Source organism: Phoca vitulina, unplaced genomic scaffold (assembly GCF_004348235.1).
Source record: "Phoca vitulina isolate PV1807 unplaced genomic scaffold, GSC_HSeal_1.0 scaffold47, whole genome shotgun sequence".
Classification (NCBI taxonomy): Eukaryota; Metazoa; Chordata; class Mammalia; order Carnivora; family Phocidae; genus Phoca; species Phoca vitulina.
The window spans coordinates 904,390-926,731 of record NW_022589750.1 but is presented as its reverse complement, the minus strand read 5'-3'; the positions used below and the strand labels follow the sequence as shown (position 1 = coordinate 926,731).

General features: G+C 65.9%; 1 protein-coding gene across 7 annotated transcripts in view; it reads left to right on the top strand.

Annotated features, from left to right (window-relative positions):
- Window positions 1-67: 67 nt before the first annotated feature.
- Window positions 68-22,342, top strand: part of WSCD1 (WSC domain containing 1) — a 33,008-nt gene continuing 10,733 nt past the window's right edge. For 3 of the 7 annotated variants that reach the window (XR_004302644.1, XR_004302643.1, XM_032431777.1), the window contains exons 1-5: window positions 515-749; window positions 8,125-8,824; window positions 13,444-13,558; window positions 14,274-14,458; window positions 16,679-16,800. Coding sequence is in view for 5 of the 7 variants with exons in the window: in XM_032431777.1 (XP_032287668.1) it covers window positions 8,398-8,824; window positions 13,444-13,558; window positions 14,274-14,458; window positions 16,679-16,800 (849 nt within the window). In the remaining 2 variants the exon portion in view is untranslated. Of the gene's footprint in view, window positions 153-512; window positions 750-809; window positions 855-1,438; window positions 1,872-8,124; window positions 8,825-13,443; window positions 13,559-14,273; window positions 14,459-16,678; window positions 16,801-22,342 lie in introns of those variants that run through there. The other 4 variants (XM_032431774.1, XM_032431773.1, XM_032431775.1 and 1 more) reach the window with 4 other exon arrangements.

Genomic DNA, 22,342 nt, shown 5'->3' with positions numbered 1-22,342 from the left:
CGGCGGCGCCCTGTTCCCCGGGGGGGCGCGTCGGGCCGCTCGCGGGGGCGCCGGGGCTCCGGGCGCTGCGGGGCTGCGGGGCTGCGGGCTCGGCGCCCGGGAGCGGGAGCGTGGCCGCCGGAGCGGGCGCCCCAGCCGGCCGCGATCGCGGGGTGAGTGCTGTCTCCCGGGCGCCCCGCCGGGACCCCCGCCGGGACCCCCGCGCGGGCGGCGGGCAGGCTCCTTCCCAGACGCCCGAGAACAAGTTTGTGTAGACGCGGCCGGAGCGCGGCGGGGCTGCACCTGCTCCCGCTCGGTGCGGCTGGCGGGGGGCGCCTCTGGGGCCAGAGTGGCTGGCCGGGGAGGGGGGTGTGGGTGCGCGCGTGGGGGCAGCGCAGGAGGGGGGCCCGGGGCGGTCGGGGGTGCACCTGCTCCGGCTGGGGCGGCTGACCGGGGAGGGGAGTGTGGGTGCGCGCGTGGGGGCAGCACTGGGGGGGCACCCGGGGTGGACGGGGGCGCGCAGGGCAGCTTTGGACGCGTTGTCCCCACCCCCCGGAATTCTCAGCGAGCGTCCGTTTCCGCGGAGGGAGAGGCGGATCGGGCCGGGCAGGGGGCGAGCACGGGGTTTGGGGTGCGCGCTGCCTCTCTCAGGAGGAGACGTGTGCCGGAGCAGCTCCCCCTCGCTCCGCTGCCAAGCGAGGCTTCCGGTCAGCCGAGGGCTCTCTCCGTCTCTCCGTGAACTTGAACAGAGGCTGAGGCGAAGGCGAAACGTATGTATTTATGTATTTTGTCTGCAAAATTACCCCAAGTAGAGCTTTGCATCTCCCTAGGTGGGGACGGAGACAGGACTGGAGGCTGCTAATTGCGTTTTTCTTGTAAGTCCGGAGTCTCGGGGTGGCCCTGCCGGGGGTCTCTTTTCTGAGCATCCGCTCAGGGGGGTGGTGCCTGCTGGTTCTCCTGAGGGAGGCAGGGGCGCAGAGTGACGCCCGTCCTTGTCTGAGCAGGGGGAGGCTGGACACCAGGGTTGGGCTCCCACAGCCCTGCCCAGGGAGCCGGGGTGCACGTGCCCTTCCCCGGCGCTTGGAGATGGACAGACTGGGAACTCCACTGTACTTTTCTGACAGACAGCGTCAGATGCCACCACCCCGTCCTGCCGCTGGAACGGCCTCCTTCAGTTTAGGGAGGCACTGGGGCTGTCCCGGCTTGGGACGCCATGGCTCAGATCAGCAGATGGGGCCTTTTGTTTTCGCCTCCGAATTGCCTGGGATATCAGGCTAGGGAAGGGAGGGCTGGTGGGGCGGGAGGGAGGAGGGATAAGCCGGCGGGCCCTTCTGTCTGCATCTGTCTGCTGCAGCCCCTTCCTGGCCCTTGCAGGTGCGGGGTGGGGGGGCAAGGGGAGGTTCCCCCCCAAGGATGCCCCTCGCCGCCCCCCACCACATACCCTTGGCTCGGGTCTCAGAAGCCCCTCGGAGAAGGTGTCCCAGTGGGCCGCCAGAGCCCCGGGGTTCTGTGAGGACCAGCAGTTGGGTTGGTCCCAGAGCACGTGTGTTAGCGTCCCAAGCACACTCGCGTGGCAGCCCCGTCCTCCTCAGGAGGAGCCCTGCGGCCCTCGCCTGCGGCTGCACCCTCCCACCCTCCACATGAGCATTTCCAAGCTCCTCTGGAAGAAGGCTTGGTGTGGGGGTGAGGCGACCCCGCTTTCCAGTGGGGGTAGGAGCCCTGTGGGGTGTGGCCTGTGGCCTGCAGCGTATCCGGCTGGAATGAAGGGAAGCTTGGATTAGGCAGAAGGCCAGACCCCATCCCTTTCCCCCCGTCTGCCCAATCAGGCCGAAGTGGATATTCTGGGCCACCAGTTGGTCGGCTGCGAAAGCCCGAGTCTCTGGCCAGGTCAGGTAAGGCCCAGCGCTGAGGAGTGAGTCACAGGGCTGGTTCCCTGGGAGTCGGCCTGCAAGGGCTCCCCATGCCTGGAGGCCAGGACTGAATCCTGCTGAGCAGGCGCTCTTGCAAGGGCTGGTTCCCTTGCAGACACTCCCGGCTCATGCTCCCATCCGGCTCAGACCCGGGTCAGCCGTGGTGAGACCAGCCCGCCTGACTCTCCCTCTGGAGCTGCCCTGAGGTCGGGGCCCAGGTGCTGGGGACAGCACAGTGTTTAGACCTTTATCCGGGAGACGCGCGTGATCATCACGCCCACCGGTGGCGGGGCCCCGCTCATCTGGGGAGTGGGTGCGTGATCATGGCTGTGCCGACTCTCTCCTTGGGCCTCAAAGTCTTGTTTTCACACTGTTTCTCCTAATCTCTCCTTGCCGTGGCTGTACTAATTACCGTGTTAACTTACTGCTTGTGCAGTTATCAGAAGCGTGACGCTTTTGGGGAACGTGGTTGGAGAGGAGCTGAGAAGGGGATGGAGGAATAGGCTGGATCAATTTAAGGAGCCATAAACAGGGCGCACCTGTTGGTGCCGAGGCCCCTTCCTTCCGCTGGAGAGCCTTGGCGATGGGAGCCCCAACCAGAGGGTGGCCGTCTTGGCCTGAGGGGGCCAGGAGGGTTCCCAGTGCAGGAGCGCCCAAGGCACCCCTTCCCAGAAGCGTGAGTCCCCCATCCCAGCGACTGCAGGAGCCAGAGAAGGGCAAGGCTGATTTTGCATGCTCCACTCACTCGCCCGGATTTATCCGAATCGCTCAGAGGGGCTTGGATAACCCTCCAGGGTTCGCCCCTGAGTGAGAGAAGCAGAGGAACAAATGAACAAGATAGGGTTCTATGGAAGAGGTGGGCCCGCGGTAGCCCAGAGAGGTTGCCTTGGGCTGTTTCGAGGGTGGGTCAGGCTCCACATCCACGCACAGGAAAGGGAAGGTGGCAGGCCCCACGGCGGCTCCCCACTTTCTTTACGGCCTGGAGCCTGACGCCCGGACGGATCCGCATCTTGGGGGGTCAAACGGATGGAGGCTGTGTGACATGGCTCATCCGAAAGCGTGGGTCTCGTGGAGCGGCAGCTGCTTGTCTGGGGCCCTGCTCAGTGGCCCTGCTTCTGTCAGCTGCCGCGTCCCTACGATGGGCCCGCGGAGACTCCCACCTCTCGGGTTTTCGGGGAGATTGCTCATTCATTTCCCGATCTGTTCATTCCGCACACAGGATGCCGTGTCTCTAACGTGGTGCAGGGAGCCCTGTGTGTAGGAACCTGAGCGGTGGGTGTGAGGGAGCACCCTCTCCCCACTTCGCACTGAACAGAGTTTTGACCTTTCTCTTACGCCTTATACCTTCTTAGCAACATTTCTCATTTTGGGCTTTTTCACCTAAGTTCTGCATTCAGAAGATCAAAGTATCCGCCTTTTCAAAGTCAGGGACCCATTTCCCTGACCTTGTCCCGCCCGAGGGCCTGGAGATTTGAATCCCGTGGGTCCTTTGCTCTCTTTGGTCTGAGCCTCCAGGATGCAGAGGCTGGGGGCCCCAGCATGTCCTGCGGGTCTGTCCTGTGTCCACCCAGAGCGGGGCACTGAGTGTCCGTGCCTGCAGGGGGCTCCCGGGCTGGGAGGAAGAGTGGGCAGAGTAGCGTGGAGCCCTGACTCCGGGCAGAACACATCGCCCAGGTGCCGTTCCCGGAGCATCCCAGCCCAGCGTCGAGCTCTGGGGGACCAGGAAGACTGCATGGAAGAGGTGCATTGAAGCAGAGCCTTGATGGCCACAGGGCACTTCAGAGTCACGCAAGGGGTCACAGGGCCCCCGGCCAGCGGAAGAGTGTGCGTGAGGGGGCGTGACGTAGCTCCTGCCAGCCAGGGAACACTGTGCTTGGGACACGGCCTTCCGCAAGGGGCCGGGAGGTGGAGTGTCAGGCTGAGGAGCTTGGGCCTGGCTGTCTGAGTCCAGGGGAGCCCCTGCGAACGGCAGAGTTACTGGTTCTTCGTGTTGGGAAGGTCACTTTCTTAGGCTTAGCCTTTTGGAGAGGGCGCAGTGTCCAGTGACGCCGGGCAGAGGCAGGGCTGGAGGGGAGGGAGAAGGCAGAGGGGGCTAATTCAGAGCCCCGAGCCCAGCCGGAGGCTCCCTAGTGCGGCCTCCTGGGGGTCCTGAGGCTGAGGAGCCCCCCCACCGGCCGCTACACCAGCTGCTGGTCCTGAAGGCTGGAGCCCCGAGCTGCGGGGACCCCACTGCCCATCTCCTGGGGGGGCAGCATGCTGCGCCCTGTGCCTTTGTCTGCAAGGCTCTTGCCTCACTAGGAGCACGTGGCTCTGAACCCCGAGGGTCCCGGTCCTCACTGCTGTGGCCACAGGGGCTGAGATGCTTCTGGGGGCACCTGGAATCTTTCTCCTCTCGCCTGCCCCTGTCTGTCCTCTCTGGGGCGGGGGAGGGAGGCAGAGTCATGTGACCAAACCCCAGTGGCCCGGGGTCAGGCCTGGGCCCCTCCGAGCTCTTTCTCCAGCCCCCAGGCCCCAGGGGCTGCCTGCTGTCCTCTCCCTGCTGCAGTCCCTGGGACCCCCCCGCCTCGCTGAGCGTCAGGTGCCATCTGCCTGACATCTCCCCGCCTGCAGGCTCAGCACCTGCTGCCCCCTGCGGCCCAGGTGGCAACAAAGTAACAGGAGAGCGCTCAGGTTTTCTGAGCCCCCCCCACCCCGCGCTAGGTTCCTGCTCCCTCCTGAGACCCTCAGAAGCCCTGGGCCCCTTACTCTCTCCTTGCTGGGAGGGGACTCTGGAGCCTCCCCCCCCCCCCCGGCCCTGTCTTCTCTGGGCTGCTGCCGGCACTGGGCAGGGCAGCGAGTGTCCCCCTTTGTCCAGCCTGAGGCTCCGTGCTGAGCCCCGGCCCCCCTCCTGACAAGGCCCCAGCCTCAGGCAGCGGTGTGTCCCCTCATTCTCCTCTCCCCGGAGCTCGCTCGTTGCTTGATTACAAGGTGGGAGGTGCCGCGGGAGGAGAGCGGCTGGGGGAAGAGTGACTCCCAGCCCACGGGGACCGCACACAGCACGTCCGGGACGGGGGCTGGGGCACGCCACGAGCAGCGCCGTCTCCGGAGCTCGGACCTGGCCTGGGCTCAGACGGGCTGGGGGAGGCACACGGAAGGCCTTTCGAGACGTCCCGCCTCGTTCGCTGCCGGTGCCCCGGTGGGCCCCGGGCGGCTCCGGAGCGGGGAGCCCTGATGTGCGTGCCCCCGGGGTCTGACCACAAGCGGTGCACCTCACCCTGCAGGGCTCTAGGGGCCGCGGCTCTCGGGGTGGGGGGAGAGCAGGGCACCTGCGTGGGAGGGGTGCGTGGAGTCACAGGATGGGGCAGGGGGCGAACGCTGCCCAGCCTGGCTCCTTCTTCTGCTAGGAGTGCTTCGTGGGGGGGGGTGGCGCTGAACAGGGAAGAAGTTGCCAACAGCCTGGGCGGCTTCAGGCAAGGATGGGGTGCCGGGCCCACCCCAGGGAGGCGAGGGGCCCCTGGAGACTGAGGTCACCTGTGACATAGCTGCTGGGGGCCCCTCTGTGGCGTTCACAACAGCGGGCGCCACGCTTTGTAGGGAGCAGGGCTTTCCCCCCCGGACCGATCCCACAGCCTTGCTGATTGCCCCATTTCACAGATGAGGAGCCTGAGGCTCCGTCCTGAGCAATGCCTTGCCCCACGGGCACCGCCGATGGGCTCCCGCCCGAGCAGACCAGCCGTGGCTGGACAGCCCCCGGGCGCTGGCAGCTTGTGCCGTGGGGCTGACCCTGTGGCCGGGCTGGGAGCTCTAGCGCAGATGTGCCCCTCCCCCAGCCGCCCCCCGGCCTCAGCAGACGTCCGGCATCAGGGCGCCGCTGGCTGTGTGTGGGGTCTGGGGGGGTGGTGCTACGTCAGGTGTGATCGGTGCCTTGCCCGGAGGGGGTGCCCGCCTCGAGGAGGGGTGGGGGTGACCGGCGGGTGTGACGCTGGGAGGAAGGGTGGCAGAAGTCCGGGGCAGGGGACGTGCCGGCCCCCCACACCGCCCCACGCAGGTGTTCTGGGCTGGGAATCAGCCTTGCGATTTTAGAAGTTTAGGGTGGCAGCCTGCTTTATAGGACCCTGGAAGTGGCCGTCCCTGCCTCCACGCCCAGGTCCCCTCCCCAGACCAGGAGGCCCCCCTGGGAGGGGCTGACTCCGGAGGGTACTGTGGGGTCCGTGATCACTGGGACCCTGACCGATGGGCCCTGACAGCGCCCTGCCCACCACACGCGGATCCCCCACATTTTGGGCTGGGGCCCCGCAGGTCTGGGTTGGTGCCCCCTGAGTGCTCGGGGCCCCAAGACCCCACGGGAGGAACAGCTTTCTGATACCAGGATTAGCCGGTCAGTTTATCCTCTCGTTCGCTCTAAAAAATGTATTCAGAAACCAGGATCACGGCACATCCACACTGCTGGGCAGGCCTCGTGCTGGGGCCAGAGTTACGGGATCGACAGGTAGCTGGGCGACGACAAGTGTCCCAGGGTGCCGGGTGCTGGGTTAGGGGTCAACACGGCTGTAGGAAGGCAGAGGAGTCTATGCCAGTGTGTGTGTGTGTCACTGGGGGTGGTCAGGGAAGGCTTCTTGGAGGAGGCGACTCCTGGGCTAAGCCTCGGAGGTTACCCAGGGGTTCACTGGGCTATGAGGATGGAAAAGACAGAAGAGGCCCCAAGGCAGCGTGCTCCGGTGGCCGGCTGGGTCGTGCGTGCACGCTTGCACGCGCGTGTGGTGGGAAGCCCAAGGAGGGGGCTGGGCAATGGACAAGCCCGGGCGGGGCCTTGTGTGTCCCGCGGAGGAGCTTGGAGTTACTCCCCGAAGCCACGGGGAGCTCTTGGAAGGGGTTTTGAGCGGGGGAGCACCGAGGTCAGATTTGTGTGTTCCGAGGCTCACCCTGGCGGCCTCGCCAAGGGTGGACTGGAGGCCCAGAGCTGGAGGCAGGGGGATCAGGCAGGATTTCTTGGGATTTCATCGGTGGCGTTACAAATCTGACGAGGCTGGCTGGGGCAGGCCCGGCTCACACCAGCTTAACGCGAAAGTAAGAGCTCCAGAGACCCGCGCAAGTGGCTTCCCGGCTCAGAGTTTAAATCCAGCCCCGTCTGCTGACCGTGGAGCTGCCCCCCCTGCCCTGGCCGGCAGGACCTGCCCCCCGCGATCCCAGGCCCCGGTCCTCGGCGGGGGAGGGGGCGGCCTCGGGACCTGGGGGCTGGAAGGGGCGGTGCTGGCTGGGGAGCCGCTCTGGATCCCCGCCCCAGACACAAGAGCCCAAACATTGTCTTTCTGCTCACACGGGGCTGGCTGTGCCCGCGCACAGAGCACTCATTGAGGGGCCGCGGGGCCTGGCGGGGGTCCCGGGCCACGTTAGTCACGCTCCTGGGAGCTTTTCTTCCCGGGACAAGACCTTCCTTGTGCCGAGGGCCGCCCTCACGCAGCGGCCTGGCTCCCGGCAGCTGCAGAGCCCCCGCCAGCCCCTAGCCGCCCGCTTCAGGGGCACCGCCACCGGGAGCCAAAGCCCAGTGGGAGAGCCGAGGGCAGCCCTGGAAGGCCGCGCTGAGCTGAGCGCCGCCCGCTGTCCCGCCAGGCGCCCCGGCCTCCGTGAGCAGGTGCGCGGCCCCGCACCCTCCCCCGGGCTAAAGCCCATCGGCCTCTGCAGAAGCAGTTTCCAGAACACAGCCTCCAGGCCCAGGGCACCCCCGGGAGTCGGCAGGTTGTGCGCATGCATAGAGCCCCTGCTGCGTATGTGGGCCCTGGGCTGGGTGCGCTTGTACGTGCTGGTGTCCGTCGCTGGCCGGACCGTTTACTAGTTCAGAGTCCAGGCCCCGAAACAGACCCTTCCAAACCTCGGCTCCTCCGTCCGCCAGCTGAACGACGTGGGAAAGTGCCTTTGCCTCCTTTTGCCTCCTCTGTAAAATGGGGCCAGCGTCCACCTCGCTGGTTTGCCCTGAGGGTCGAAGGAGACAGCACGTCAGGGCCTGGCCTGTGAGGGCTGCGTGCAGAGCCGCCTCTGTCCCTGGGCCTTCACCGCTGCTCAAGCGGAGGGGGCGTCATTCCCATTTTGCGGACGGGGCGGCTGAGGCCCAGTGACCGCCAGGGGCACACAGCCAGCGGGGGCGGAGCTGGGACCCGAGCCCCGCTCTCTGTCTGGGGCTCCTGCAGCACAGGTGTCCCCTCTGGGAGACGGAGGCCCCCGGGCCTTGCGTCTCAGCGTGCTCTCTCCGCTCTTCCAGATCCTCCGGCCGGGCGTGCCCATTGGTGGAGCTCAGCGACGGCGGAGCTGGTGACGCTGAGGCAGGACCCACAGCCACGGGGCCCCGTGGCCAGGGACGTGTGATGCTGCCCCCCGAGCACCTGCCGGAATCAGGGCGGGAGGACCGGGGAGCCCGGAGGCGCGCAGGCTGGTGCCGGGTGCGGGGATGAGGCCGCTGGGGGCCCCGGCCTCCCCTGCCGTCGGGTGCTAGGAGCCGTGCCCAGGCTGCAGCCGGGAGCCGCCGCCCGGGGGCATGGCCAAACCCCTCTGCCGCCTGCAGAAGCTTCTCCTCCGAACGCAGTTCCTGCTCTTCTTCCTCACGGCCGCCTACCTGATGACGGGCAGCCTGCTGCTGCAGCGGGCCCGCGTGGCCCTCCCACCGGGGCCCCGAGCGCCCGGCCCCCTGCAGGCCCTGCCCGTGGCCGCCGTGGCGCTGGGCGTGGGCCTGCTGGACAGTGGGGCGCTGCAGGCCCCCCGCGTCAGCCCGGAGCTGCTGCTCGGCGTGGACGTGCTGCGGAGGCCCCCAGCCCGGCCCCGGCCCGGCCCCCGCGGGCTCCGGAGCCGGAACTCAGAGCTGCCCCCGCTGAGGCGTCGCCGCTGGTTCCACCACCTCGCGGGAGACGCCCAGGGGCCGCCCGCCCCGGGCCCCGAGGCCCCCAGGCCCGTGGCCAGCAGCCGAGGTAGGTGCTCAGCCCTGGCTCCCCTTGCGCGTTGGGGGGCCCGGGCCTGGGGGGGCAGGGCTGGCTTTCCCCTTCTCTGGCCCCGGGCCCGCCTGGGATGGAGGCCCCCAGGCCCGCGGCCCCCAGACCACCGGCTCTGTCCGCTCTGTGGGAGTTCTGCTCGCACCCGGCTGGGCTGGCCCCGTCATCCCAGAGCCCAGCCTCTGGGTTCGGGTGGACCTCAGCTTGCGTCCTGGCTTAGCGGCAGGCTTGACAGTGACCTTGGACACGTGACCTAATGGCCCCGGGTCCCTGGGGAGTGGAGACAGAGATACCCACCCCAGGGCTAGTGTGGGGATGGGATGGGACCGCACTGAGGGCCCCAGCGCGGCAGGCTGTCCCACGTGCAGGTCCTCGGCCTCCCCCAAACGCGGGGTGGGGCGCATCTGCACAACACCGTCAGCGGGTGATGCTGGTGCTCGCGCAGGCAGAGAGCCCTGGGCGGGAGGGCCCGGTCGTTTCTCGGCACCGGTCACCGGCAGCTAACTGCCACGGCGTTTACAGTGCACCTGTAAATGGTATTTATGGGCGTCACCGCTATCGTGGTGTCCCGATCCCCCAAGGGAGACACTGGGTATGGGGACGTTCAGTCAGTTGTCAAGGTCACTCTCCTGCTTTGGGTTCCCCGGAAGCCTTGGCCTGTCTGGGGTGTGACCCCAGAACACTGGCAGGGAGCGAGGAGGGAGCTGGGGAAGAGAACGTGGCAGGGGACGGACTCGGAAGGAGGGCAGAGTGCACATCTCGGAGTGCAGCCTGGAGGCGGCGGGTCAGGAGGAGGGCCAGGCCTTTTTTCTCAGGATGGTGAGAAGGTCCAGGGAAGATGGAGGAGCCCCCACGGCCCTCGCGTTGGGGGGATGACTGATGGTCGGTGAAGCCCAGAGGACGGTGCCCTCCTGTCTTCACAGAAGGTTTCTCCCAAGATCACGTGGGTCAGAGCCCTTGCTGCGGGGTTCCTCAGGAGGCTTCCACCTAAGAAAGGGGGACATGGGGAGGAACGGATTCTGCCGCTCAGTCTGCACAGGCCTGCCTTCTGTCAACTCGCCCCAGCACCCCAGGAAGCTGGGTCTCTATGTGGACTATAACCGCGTGACTCATTTAGACTCAAGTGTGAATGACTGACAAAGTCAACACAGAATCCTTGAGCAGCAGCCTTGGAAAGAGTACAGGTTTTGCAAACAGACCTGGGTTTCTCTCTTGGTATAGCCGGTCACTGGCTCTGTGACCTTGGGCAGATTGGCCAGAGGTCAATTCCTCTTTATTTCTCTCCATCTGCCCTTCTCGGGGATCCACGCCTGAGTCTGCTACTGTCTGTGCCCTCGAGGAGCTCAGTCTGGGGCCGAACTGTCACCGTGCAGCAGTGCTGAGGCTCGTGTGGAAGGTCGTTGTGACCCGGCCAGCAGAGGGGAGGGCTGGGGTGACCCAGTCAGAACCCCGGGGGCAGCCCTGGGCTCCATGGCATCCCCCCTAGCTGCACGGTGGACGGGGCGTAGCGGCAGCTGAAGAGACTGGGGTGAGACGTGCTGGGGACCGGAGAGGAGTGTCGGGGTGCTGACTGCCGTGAGCCCCGGGGCGCCCTCCCCATGACCCAGCACGAGGAGGAGGCTCAGGGCCAGTGTAGAGGATGGCAGCTCTGCGTGGCCTGTGCCCCCCCCGACCCCCAGGACTGGGGGAAGCGTTTGTGCTCTGGGGGCGGCTGTGTCACCCGGGGCGCCCCCCGGCCCCGGGCTGGTCACGCTCGTCACAGACAAAGAGAGTGGCTCTTTGCGGCCGGGCAGCCCGCCATGCTCCTGGAAGGGCCCCGCAGAGCGCCGGAGCTGCCGGAGGCCCATCAATCACCGAGCATTTCATTACACCTTGGACAACATCCATAATGGAGTAAAATGTCAGTAAGTTTACTAGGGGAGAAATAGTAACTTCCCCCGCGCCAGTTTGTTTTTTATTGATAGTGATTTCCAAAGACATTCCGATATCTCCACGGCCGGCGTTAACAGCCACACGGCACGTCCGTGTTGATGTGCAAATGAACAGATGCGGACTCACAGACAGTAACGCGTTGCCTCCGTTTTAGCCGAAAGCAATAAATCCGCCTCAGAATGTGTCCCAGTGTGTCCCCCGGACGCCCTCGGCTCCCTCGGAGCTGGGAGAGCTGCCCGGTAATTTTCCAGGAGGGAGGGCTGGTCGCCTCCCCCGGACGGAGCGGGCGCAGGGTTCCCGTGGCGGCCCCCAAGTGTTTGCTCCTCTCTCGCCCGCCCGCGGGCCAGGTACCCCACTGCCGTTTTCCCGTCCAGCGTCCGGCTGGGTCCCGGCCGCCCGAGCACAGTGGTGACAGCCTGGGCCGCGCCCAGCGCTTCCTGCTGGGACCCCACGCGCTGACTCACTTCATCCCCGACGGCCTTGCGGGGGGCCAGGAGGGGGGCCGCCGGCTCAGCGGTGAGGGCCTGCAGAGTCCGTGCCCTGTTTGTTGTTCACATCAACACAGTGGCCCCCCAGCGCCCTGCAGGCCGCGCCTGCCTCCCACCGCCTGCCTGTTACCCCCTCTCTCCGCCCTCCCAAGCCCGCGGGGCCCGTCCCCACTTCACAGTGGGGAAGCCGAGGCACAGTGGGGAGGGGGTGGCACGGGCCCAGATTTGTGCCCCTGCCCCGCCGCCTAGCCCCAGCCGTGGACCCCTTACACGCTTACAGTTAATTTCCCATCAACGGTGATAAACGTCTAACCACCCCTGAGCTTGTGTTTTGGGGATTAATTGAAAGTCGTAACAGAATTTCTTCTTCGCTGAGCAACACATCAGAAATTTCTCAAATATTAGTTTTCTTTCACCAAGTAGGCCGCTGAGGGTAACCCTTTATTCCTGCTGCTGGTGGGGGGGGGGGTGGGTCTGGTCTCAGGGGTCCTGACCCATCCGTGACCCCGGGGGGCCAGCGGCCTGAGCGAGAGCCGGTGCTTGTGGACACGGCTGGTGACGGGCGTCCTGGGGCCAAGGGGACAGGGAGGCTCATGGCCCCGCGGGCAGACAGTGAGGAAGGTGATCCTCGCTCCCCGCTGCCCCGGGGCTCTGCCTCGGCGACCCCAGCTCGGGGGTGGAGTCCCATCTCTGGCCACCCGCTCACCTCCCACTGCTCCGTGTCTGTTACTCGGGGCCCTGGGAGCCCCTCCTTGCGTCCGAGCTCCTGTTCCCCAGCCCTGTCCTTGCAGGGCGTCAGCCTGGTCCTGGGGGCCCCGGCGTGCCGCGGACACGGCGTGCTGGTGCTGACCCTGTGCTGGACCCAGCGGGGCCCCCGCGGACACAGGGCACACGGGTGTAAGAGACTTTCAACAGCAGTAGTTAGGAGACACATTTGGGTGTTGACCAGGTTTTCAGATACAGAATGCAGGAATCTGCAGCAAGGAGAGGCCGTGGCGGGCTGGTGGTCCGTGGTGGGCTGGCGTGGTCGGGGACGCCCGTCCAGGACGGGCGGGAAGCGGAGGGTGGGCGTGAGCGGGGGCGGGCACAGGTGCACGCAGGGGGCAAGGGGAAGGGGCTCGGGCGGGGTGCGGCAGGTGGTGGGCCTTTATCCGCTGGGCAGTTAGGGAAACTGAGGCACAGAACGTTGCCGTGATGTAGCCAAGGTCAGAGACACAGTTAGGTGTGGACTTCACAGACGGGACCGTCGCTCCCGGATGCAGCCCCGGGAATGAAGGTCGGGGACCCACTTCTCTGAACCCCTTGGCTCCTGCTCTGGGCCGGGATCCTGGCAGGAACACCGGAGTGTCGCCTGCCCTCGGGGCACCGGGTTGGGGGGCGGGGCATCGTCCTGCCGGCCGTGGGGACGCCTTGGGCGCGTCACCCCCCCAGAGGCGGCGTGTGCCGTGCGGGTGCCCTTCAGAAGTCCTCGGGCAGCGGGCGGCGTCTGGGCACAGTCCCTGGCGTGCATGCGCGGCGTGGGGCCCGGGGAGCTCCTGAGCCACGTGGCGGTGCGTCCACGCGCCCGGTGTGCTGGCTCTGTGCTCGTGTTCTCCGGGCTTCTCTGCGCGTCTCTGGGAGACCCCTCTGCGCCGGGGGACGGGGAGGTTAGGTGTCACGGCTGGGACGTCACCGCCACTGCTTGGTGGAGTCTCGTCCCCTCGGCGGGCGAGCGCTCAGCAGTCCCGTGGCGCCCGACAGACGCCGCGTCCACACCTCCAGCCACGGCGGCTCACGTCCCCCCTGAACGCAGGTTTTTCTCTTGAGATAGCTGTTCCCGTTTGCAGGATGTTCTTTTTAGCAAAAGTCAGATTTACCATAACTGATTTGTTCCCTCCGGATCCTACAGAGGTGGCAGGACCCGCCGGTCGGGATGTTCGTGGAGGCGGGGGGCGCTTTCCGAGCGGGGGGTGGGCGGGGATGGAGACAAGGGGTCCCGGGAGGGGATTCGGCGGCAGACGCGGTGAGGTGGGGCTGGTAGAGGAAGCGGTGGCCGTGCGGGGACAGGCGTCTGCGAGCGCTGGGGGCAGGTGCGACCTCGCCTGGTGCCCGGGCCCTCCGAGGAGCCCTCCCGAGGGTGGGCACACGGCAGGACCGTCCTGAGCCGGCCTGAGTCTCCGCCGTGCTCCCCGCCCGCAGGTGCCTACGTCGGCTGCTTCAGCGACAGTGGCCGCGACAGAACGCTGAGGGGCGCCGTGTTCTTCGACTTGAGAAAGATGACGGTGTCCCACTGCCAGGACGCGTGCGCCGAGCGGTGAGTGAGGGCCCCGGGCCGTCCAGCCGCGCTGAACCGGGGGGCACGTGGCCGCCAGGGGCCCATCCTGCTGCGCCCGGAGCTGGACGGGTCAGCCCCCCAGGTCACGGAGGACGCAGTGCGGGCTCACAGCTGTGCCTGGGGGGGCTGGCCGCCATGTGAGCGGGTGGTTTTCCTTCCCTGGGCCTCGGTTTACTTTATGTTCAGACTACAATAGAGGGCTCAGCTTCAACGTCACCTCTTCCAGGAAGCCTTCCAGCTTGGTCACGATCCATTGCACCCCTTTTATAGACGGAGAAACTGAGGCCGGAACGGAGAGGAGGGGTCCCGGCTCAGCCTTGCAGTGCAGACAGAGTAGAAAGTGGCACTCACTCAGTCCCCTTTTACCTTCCTAGCGTTTCGGGGAACAGACGGGGTGGGTGGTAAGGGACGGTCGGGGCCGCGCGGACAGCAGGTGGCCACAAACGAGGATGCGGAGCGCCAGGGGGTTTCAGGCCTCGGAGCCGGGGGCGTGAAAGCGCTGGCCTCTAGTTTATCACGAAGGGAGGCCTGCTCCCCAACATCAGCTGGGGGACCCCGAAGTCTGGCTGAACACCGGCCCCTATGGCCAGCCGTGTGCCGACGGCGCGGCCCTGGCCTCCCAGCTTGACCCCGACCTTGGTCGCGGCCGCCGTGGGGTCGGGGCCGCGACTCAGCGGGGCTGCTCTCCCTGCAGGTCCTACGTGTACGCGGGCTTGGAGGCCGGGGCCGAGTGCTACTGCGGGAACCGGCTGCCGGTGAGAAGCGTCCGGCCGGAGGCGTGTAACCACGAGTGCAAAGGGGAGAAGGGCTCCGTGTGCGGGGGCGTCGGCCGGCTGTCTGTCTACCGCGTGGAGGACCTGCAGCTCGGCTCCAGGAAGCGTGAGTGTGTCCTCCCTTCCCTGTTGCCCCGCTGGAGGGGCTCGCGTGGGGGCGGGGGCGGCCGAAGGCTGCGTGGGCTCGTGGTCTATGGAACAGACACACTCATCAGGATGCCTGGGCCCACATGTCTCGCACGTGCTGTGTGGCCCCGGGCAGCTTGCTTCCCCTCTCTGGGCTCTCGTTCTCCGTCAAGTGCAGAGGCAGCTCTAGATGAGCCGCGGTGGGGCCGACCGGAGGCTCCGAAAGTTTCCTGGCCGTGCAGCGCCTAGACGTCCCGGGCAGACACGAACAACCCTTGGAGAGCCCAGGCCCCGGAAACAAAGGGGGACTAAGATGGCGGTGGGGAGGCCAGAGCGGGGGGAGGTGCGGCGGCCGGGGCCTCCTCCGCAGAGTGGGGCTGCCGGTCCGGGGGCCGCAGTGGCAGGGACGGAGTTGGGCCCAGAGCTCTGCACACAGGGACGTTCGGTTCCGCTGAAGTACAAATCCGTGAAATTTTAGGTTCCAAAGGAAACACCACCTGCCAGTTCGGGGAGATAGACGGGTCAGTTTTGACCTGAGCTGGAGCTGAGATTCAAACCACCAAGCTTGCGGTGCGGGCCTGCATCTGGGTGAGGCCGGAGGCTCAAAGTTTTACCACCCACCTGGACCTGATGCCCCGACCTGACGGCTGGCTCCGGCCGCGTGGAGCCGATGCTCGGTCTCCTGAGGGCTGCGCCCCCGACTCGGGCGGGTGGAGGTCCCCAGACAAATCCTCACTGAGGATAAGCTCATGATCCAAAATTATAGAAGGCGGGAGGCGGGAGCCGACCGCAAGGGGCAGTGAGCTGTTGCGCTGGGAAGCAAGAATGTGCCCCGAGAGTTGCCGCTGAAAATGTCCAGCGAGCTGCAGCTGAAGCTTAGGTGCATCCACCGCAAGACGACACGCCCCGGATCCCCTCGATGCCATTATCGGGGCTGCTTTCTAAATGCCATGGTGGCGCACCTCTGCCCACGTCGGGGACACCTTGTCGTGATGGGGAGCAGCCGGGCTGGGCGTGGGAGGAAGTCGGAGCCGGGGAGACCTTCTCCCAGCCCTGGCAGAGCTGGGACCATGTGACCGCCGTCTTAGCTTTCGGCTTCCCACCAGCAAGGAGCACTCGCAGGACTGAGACGGTTGAACGTGCTCCCGGATGGTGGGCACCGGGCGGTCGAGGGCGTCAGCGCTTCACCGTGTGCCCCGAGGGGCCCTGGGCTGTCCCCTGGGCACGAGGGGGCCGCGTGCCCGGGCTTGCAGCCCCTCCCCTGACGGACGCACAGCGCGGACGCGGCCGGTGCCGCTGGGACCGCCATCCGAGGCAGGCCCCGCCGCGCCTCACGTGCCCGTCCGCTGCCGTCCACTCGCGGGGGGCTCGCCGGGCCCACCTGGTGCCCAGACCGCAAAGTGCTGGCCTCCCGGGCGCAGGTTGGGGACGGAGTCTCCGCGCTGCTGAGGCGGGCAGAGGGCACGACAGCGAGACTGCCGCCTAAGCAACCCTGACGAGTGCGGACGAAATGCAAGCTGTCGGAGCTGGAACATTCCAGAAGGCTCAGCACCCAGGACGCCGGCGAGGGGCTGGACTCCTCCCCCTGGGCTGGAGGGCAGCTGGGCGGAGGCGCCCGCGGAAGCACGGGCTCGAGGAGTGTTCGTGGGGCCTGGTGGGAGCTCGGGTCTGACCCAGCGGCACAGCCAGGGGCCGTGGCGGGATTTCACTTCTCCGCATCGACTGTTCTCCTCATGCCTGCATGGCAGGGACGCAGAATTTTCCAGACTATCAGCCTCTCAGGTCGCCTGGTGCAGAATCTGGCGCGGTCCAGATCTGTGGAAGGAAGGAGGGACAGAGTGGGGGACAGACGCCGTGCCCCGGGGCCGGGGGGAGAGGGAAGGAGGGATGGAGGGGGGGGAGGGACGCCGGGGCGGGGGGGAGGGGGGGGGGGGGACGGAGGGGGGCATGGACGCCGTGCCCCGGAGTTCGGGGGGAAGCCGGCCTGAGGTCAGCACGTGGCAGCCACGTGGTCCCTTGTCAGTGACCATGGTGGGGAGGTTCGGGCGCCCGGGGTCTCAGGAGTCTGGCCCGTCCACACCCGGTCCAGGGCGGTCTGCTGTCTGGTTTGCTGACTATTTGCCGAAGCCACTGTTTCCCCACGACAGACTCCAACAACCAGGGGCACCGTTTCTCACCAGAAACCCGTCCGTCCCCGCAGGGAGAACCGTCACATACCGCGGATGCTTCCGGCTGCCGGAGAATGGCACCCACACCTTCCCTGACTCCCTGATACAAGCCAACGTGACGGTGGACGCCTGCTCGGGATTTTGTTCCCAGAAAGTAAGGCCACCCGCAACTCGTGCGTGGAGGGGTGCGTGGGGCAGGTGCCCGGGCCGGGTGCAGGTGTTGGCATGGCTGCGTGGCCTGTGCTCGCGTGGGCGCCCCCGGCTGCCCGGGCGCTGTCCGCGGGGCCGCGAGGCCGGAAGGATCGCGCCGCCCCCGATGGCGGCTCTTGGCACGAACGTCAGGTGTTCAGTGGACTGGGTTTGTCAGTGGGACGTGCTTGCTCGGGGACAGCAGACGGCTCATCGGCTGCGCCCGGGGACGGGGCTGGGTGCTGAACTGACATCAGGGGCCATGGTCACACGTGTGCCTTTGGCTTACCTGGGGCTCGGGTGCAACTCTACAGAGGGTGGGCGCGGGCTCAGACCGCTGTCCCTGCCTTGCGCGGGAGCCCTGGGAGGGACACGGCGGTCAAGGCCAGACGGGGCTGGTAAACGACAGGACCCCAGAGCACTGAGGTCTGGGATGGGGTCCAGTGGCCCTGCACGTGGCCCCCGGGCGTGGCAGTAGGCTGAGGCCGGGGCTGCTCCCGCATGCTGGGGACTGAGCCGAGACCGCATAACGGGTGGGGCTGGGACAGGAGCGTCCTGGTGGTGGTGGCGTGAGCGTCCTTGTCCGTCAGGCTAGCTCACTCCATCTTCCTAAGGGCCGTGTCGGGCGGGTGCTGGGACGCGCGGCCATGTTTGAGGTGAGGGAACAGAGGCAGAGAGGCTCCTGCCTGCTGCCCAAGGTCACCTGTCCCCTATGTGGGGGAGCCGGGAGTTGGACCCAGTCGGGCCCCCTGGTTCTGACCCGGCCGGTGGCTTGGAGCTGCAGGAAGTGGGCTTCCGGAACGCCGGGGAGCACGCCCTCCCTGATGCCCCTTGAGATGCGTTCCTCGGGGCCGAGACAGAGCCTTTCTGCACTTCCCACCCTAAACCGCCGCCTTTGGAGTGGGTCTTTGCGTCCCCAGCATTTCGGGGTGTCTGGGGCGTCCTCAGGGCTCACGGCATCCAGGGCCCATGTTCCCGCATTCCCCACGTGGGAGCAGAGCTCTGGGTAGAGGCCCCACGCACCTGCCCCCACGCGGCCCTCCCAGGACTTCTGCACCCCTGCCGTCCCCAGCAGCCCCGGGAGCGCCCACTGCTGTCCGCAATCCGAGGCGCTCGGCTGCACCAGACCAGGCCTCCTCCGTCTGCAAACCTGGAGGTGCCCCGCGTGCCAGGTGACCCGCCTTACCCTCCCGGTGCTCCCAGGGGGGACACTCTGAGCCCCGCACGCTGCCGGAGCCAGCAGGGGTCCCAGCAGCGGGAACAGGCGCCCGTCCAGTCTCGACGGCGTCGGGGGAGGGGACGGGCAGCTCCTTTTCCTCGCCCGACGGTTGGTGGGTCTCAGGGACCGGTGTGTCCTGGCACGGAGAGCGCTTTCCCGTTCTGGGCTCCGTCGCGTGCATGTCCTATTGCTTATGCAGCCCCTCCCCCGCTGTGGATTGTTTCCGTGGTTTTCAGTGTTTCGCTTTCGCGAGCAAGGCTGCGGTGACTCTCCTGGTAGGTGGGTCATTCTGTGTTGCTGGATCCGAGGGAGATGCTGGGTCAGGGTCCGTGTGTCCACTGCGCTCGGCAGAGATTATGTGGATTTTATGGATGTGTGAGGCAGACATGGTGGCTTTGAGAATTTTGGGGGGAGGGCGGCTCCAAAGCAGCGTTCTGGGCCAGATGCCCCAGTGACCTGGGCAGCCCTGGGCATTCTGCTCTGGGGTTACGGACGCAGAGTTTAGAGCCTCGGGGGTCCTCGGCTTTCTGGTTCTAGCTTCCCGTTGACCGGCGGGCTCGCGGCGTCCTGAGCCACCCTCCCGCCTCTCCCCGGCCCCTGGCCGCAGCACCCCACTCCGACTGACAGCCGGGTGTCCCCTGCGGGCACAGCCGAGAGCCCCCGCCCTAGAGCTGGCTTGGCCCCGTGAGGCCCGGCCCACGTGCCCCACGCCGAGTCCTGGGGAGCCGCTGTCTTTTCTGACTGTGTCCGGGCTGAGTTCTGGGGCACACAGGCCCGCGGAGAGACCTGTCGGCAGGGGTGGTTCTCTCTCCTCCCCGGACATCAAGCGGGTGGGAAAGGTGAACTCGGGACGTCCGCCATACGTTCCCCTCTGGAGGGCCAGCGCCTCCCTTCCTACAAAGGCTGGTGGCCCCGGGGCCTCAGGGCTGTGGGGGCAGCTTCGTCTGGCGCTGATTTGGCCGAAGACTCAGATGCTCTGGGACGCGGGCACGGTGCGCAGCGGGCGACCCGGCCACGGCAGGTGTCTTCACGGACAGAAGCCCCACCACGGAGCCAAGGCCAGGGTCAGCTCGGGCCTCACAAGGGCCGGTCTGGGCCGTGGCGGCCTCGGGGCACCCCACTTCTGAGTGCCATCGGAGGCTTGTTTGTGGCCCCAGATGAGTCTCCACCGTTGTTTGCTGGTTGGTTCCAATGGTTCGGGAGCCCCAGGGTGTGGCCGGATGGAAGGAGGACACGTGGGGCGCCATGAGCGCCTCAGCGGTCTGACCGCCTGGTATTTGTGCGCGGACCCCGCAGTGGGGCCGCCGAGGGACTCCGGCACGGTCGGCGAACAGGCTGCTAGCACCTGACGCCCCTGCAGGGATCCCACGGGCGGTCTGAGCTTCGCTCCCCCTGCACCTGCTCCTGGGTGTGCTGACAGGAGTCGGAGGGCGAGGACGAAGGGGCGGCCAGCATCTGGGGTGTATGAGCTCTTCCTATAGATTATTGATCGCCCGGATTAGTATTTCCCACAGACGGGTCTTCTCAGGCTTTTCCCATGGTGCTGGCCAGGCTCCTTCCCTGCTCCACCAGGCCCACCTGATCCCGGCAGGTGCAGTCTGTCCCCCGGGGTGGGGGAGCCTCCCCGGCTCAGCCCGAGGTTGGGTCAGTAAGGGTCTGGGTTTTGTGAATTAACTTCCTGGATGTTGGGAGGTTTTCCCTTTGCCGAGATGCTAGCCGGTCCTGTCCACAGGTGACGAGCTGGCACAGCTTTGGGGCTCTCACACAATTTCGGCAGTAAACCTGTCAACGTTACACTGTGTGTGTCTTTAAAGAAAATTTATTGTTTTTGGGGGGGGTCGGTGGTTACAAAGGTAATGCATACCTGGTTTAGAAAATTTTGAAAATGCAGAATTAAATTAAAACTCACCTGTGACGTTACCACATCAGAGAAAACCACCAATAACGTTTCACATCCTTTGGTCTTTTATTCTAAGTGCATGTTTGTGGAATTTGTTTCTTAAAAGCTGAATCCCTCGGGGCGCCTGGGTGGCCCAGTCAGTTGAGCGCCTGACTCTTGATCTCAGCTCAGGTCGTGATCTAGGGTCGTGAGATTGAGTCCCGCGTCGGGCTCTGTGCTGGGCATGGAGCCTGCTTTAAAAAAAAAGGGACTCTCTCCTTCCGTTTGTTCCCGTGTTCCACATGTCCCTCGTGGCTGCCGTGGGGCTGCAAACTGGGGGCCGTGTGGTCGGAGAGGCCCGCCCTCTACTTTGGGCTCTTCCTTACTTTCTTCGCTATTGTAAGTAACTTTTCTAAGTAACTAAGTAAACTTAGTGAGTTTCTAAGTAACTAAGTAACGCTGCCCCGAACATTCCCGAAGGTCGACCCGTGAGCAAGGTCGACCCGTGAGCAGGCTCATAATCATCTCCTCGTGTCATCACACGTGGGAGGGGAGGGATTTGTGCGTCTCTTATGTCACTCGTGAGACCTGCGGCGCGTTTCCAGAAGCAGGTCACCTGGCCTCATTCCAAAGACGGTGGAATGTGGCTTCAGAGTCCCTGACCCGGGTGCATGTCCCCGTGCAGCCACGTCCTTGCCTGGTGGTCCTGGCCAGTCTCATGGCCCTGAGCCGTAGCATCCTCACTGACTCACGCGGATGCGATCCGTAGCTGTGGCTTCCTATAGTCGAACGTGGGCTGCCTCTCTGACCACACGGCCCCCAGTTTGCAGCCCCACGGCAGGGAGACATGCGCTCGGTGACGGGCTCCGTGGCCGGGCTCTGGTTCACCCTGATGCTCACCTGTGAGCAGAAGCCCGCCCTCCACCCCCATCCCAGCAGCCGCCCCCTGGGCACCTTCTTTCCTTTTGGGCCTGAATGTCCAGAGCGGCCTCGGAGTGAACGGAGGTGGGAGACCAGTCAAGGCGAGCTCCGTGCTGGTGCACAGATTTCACCGAAAGCCCCCCGTTTTCATGTGTGTGTCCACGGAGTTGAGAGCGGTGTGTGGCCGAGCCCTGGGCTGATTCTGTCCCTGATGGGCCTCATGGTCTGAGGTCTTGGGCTGCTTGGCACCTGCCTCCTCACCTCAATTTCCCCTTCTGATGTTCTGATTTCTGGTGTGTTTTGTGACGCCCGGTAATCCCGGAGACCGACTGCAAGAAAGGCGCTCAAGGAGGACGGAGACGGATGGGCCCGCCGGGATGTCCACTCCCTGATCCCTGGCCACCACCACGCCTTTGCATGTGGACGCCGGGACAGGAGGGCCCATCCCTTGGTGCGTCCTGACCCGACGCCAGGCCAAATGCGTGTGCACGTGGTAGCCACCGGGCCCAGGCTCCGGATGCGGTTTCCAGGTGGGGCCCTGTCCCCCCCACCGTCCCCTCCACCCCTTCGATGGGAACAGTCCCACGTCTGTGTCCCAGCCTCCCCCTCCCGCCTCCCCTTCTCCGATCATCTTTTCTCTCCGAAGCCCGGGTGGGGGTTGGGGGAGCAGGGAAGCCGGCAGAGAAGAGTTACATCAATATTTAATTTTTATGGAAATCATGTCCTAGAAATCCCCAAGGGGCTGGAAATTGTTCTGTGTTTTCAGAATCTGGTGATGTTGCTGGAGCGGTTATGTTGTAAATAAAACCGCATTACCGTCTACGGCTCCCCCTCGCTCCGCACGCACTGCGAAGCTTGACGGGTTCATCCACTAGAGGAAGCGGAGGGGCTCGCGTCGCCGGTGGGGTGCAGGGTCGCGGGGCGGCCACTAGAGCTGGGGAGGGGTCCCGCGTGGTGGCGTTTTCTTCTCTGAGCAGAGCCCAGGGCCCACGGGAGCCTGGTGCCCACGTGCGCCACCAGCACCTCGGGGGACATTCGACCGTCAACTGGTGCATCCGTCAGACGTTCAGTGAGCGTCCACCAGGCGCGGACACTGCTGGAGGGACACTTCCTTCCGGGACATGGGTCCCGTGGGCGCTCTCGAGGACACAGAGGACAGAGCCCAGATGGGCGTGGAGCGAACGGACACCCCGATGGTGCGTCTGCCCGTGGACGGCGACTCTGCGGTTCCTCCACGGAGGATCCCGCGTGGGCGGAGTGGGCGCACAGACGGCCATCTTGTCCCTGTGTGTTCACACGGTCGTTTGTCTGTGTCCTAATCTCTTATGACGACACTGGTCGGATTGGCTCACACCCGCCATGGCCCCATTTTAACTGATTTACCTCTTTAGAGACCCCGTCTCCGAATACAGCCGCATCCTGAACTGGGGGTAGAACGTGGGCTCGGGACAGATGCCGCGGGTGCGGAGAGATGGCTGGGGACCCGCT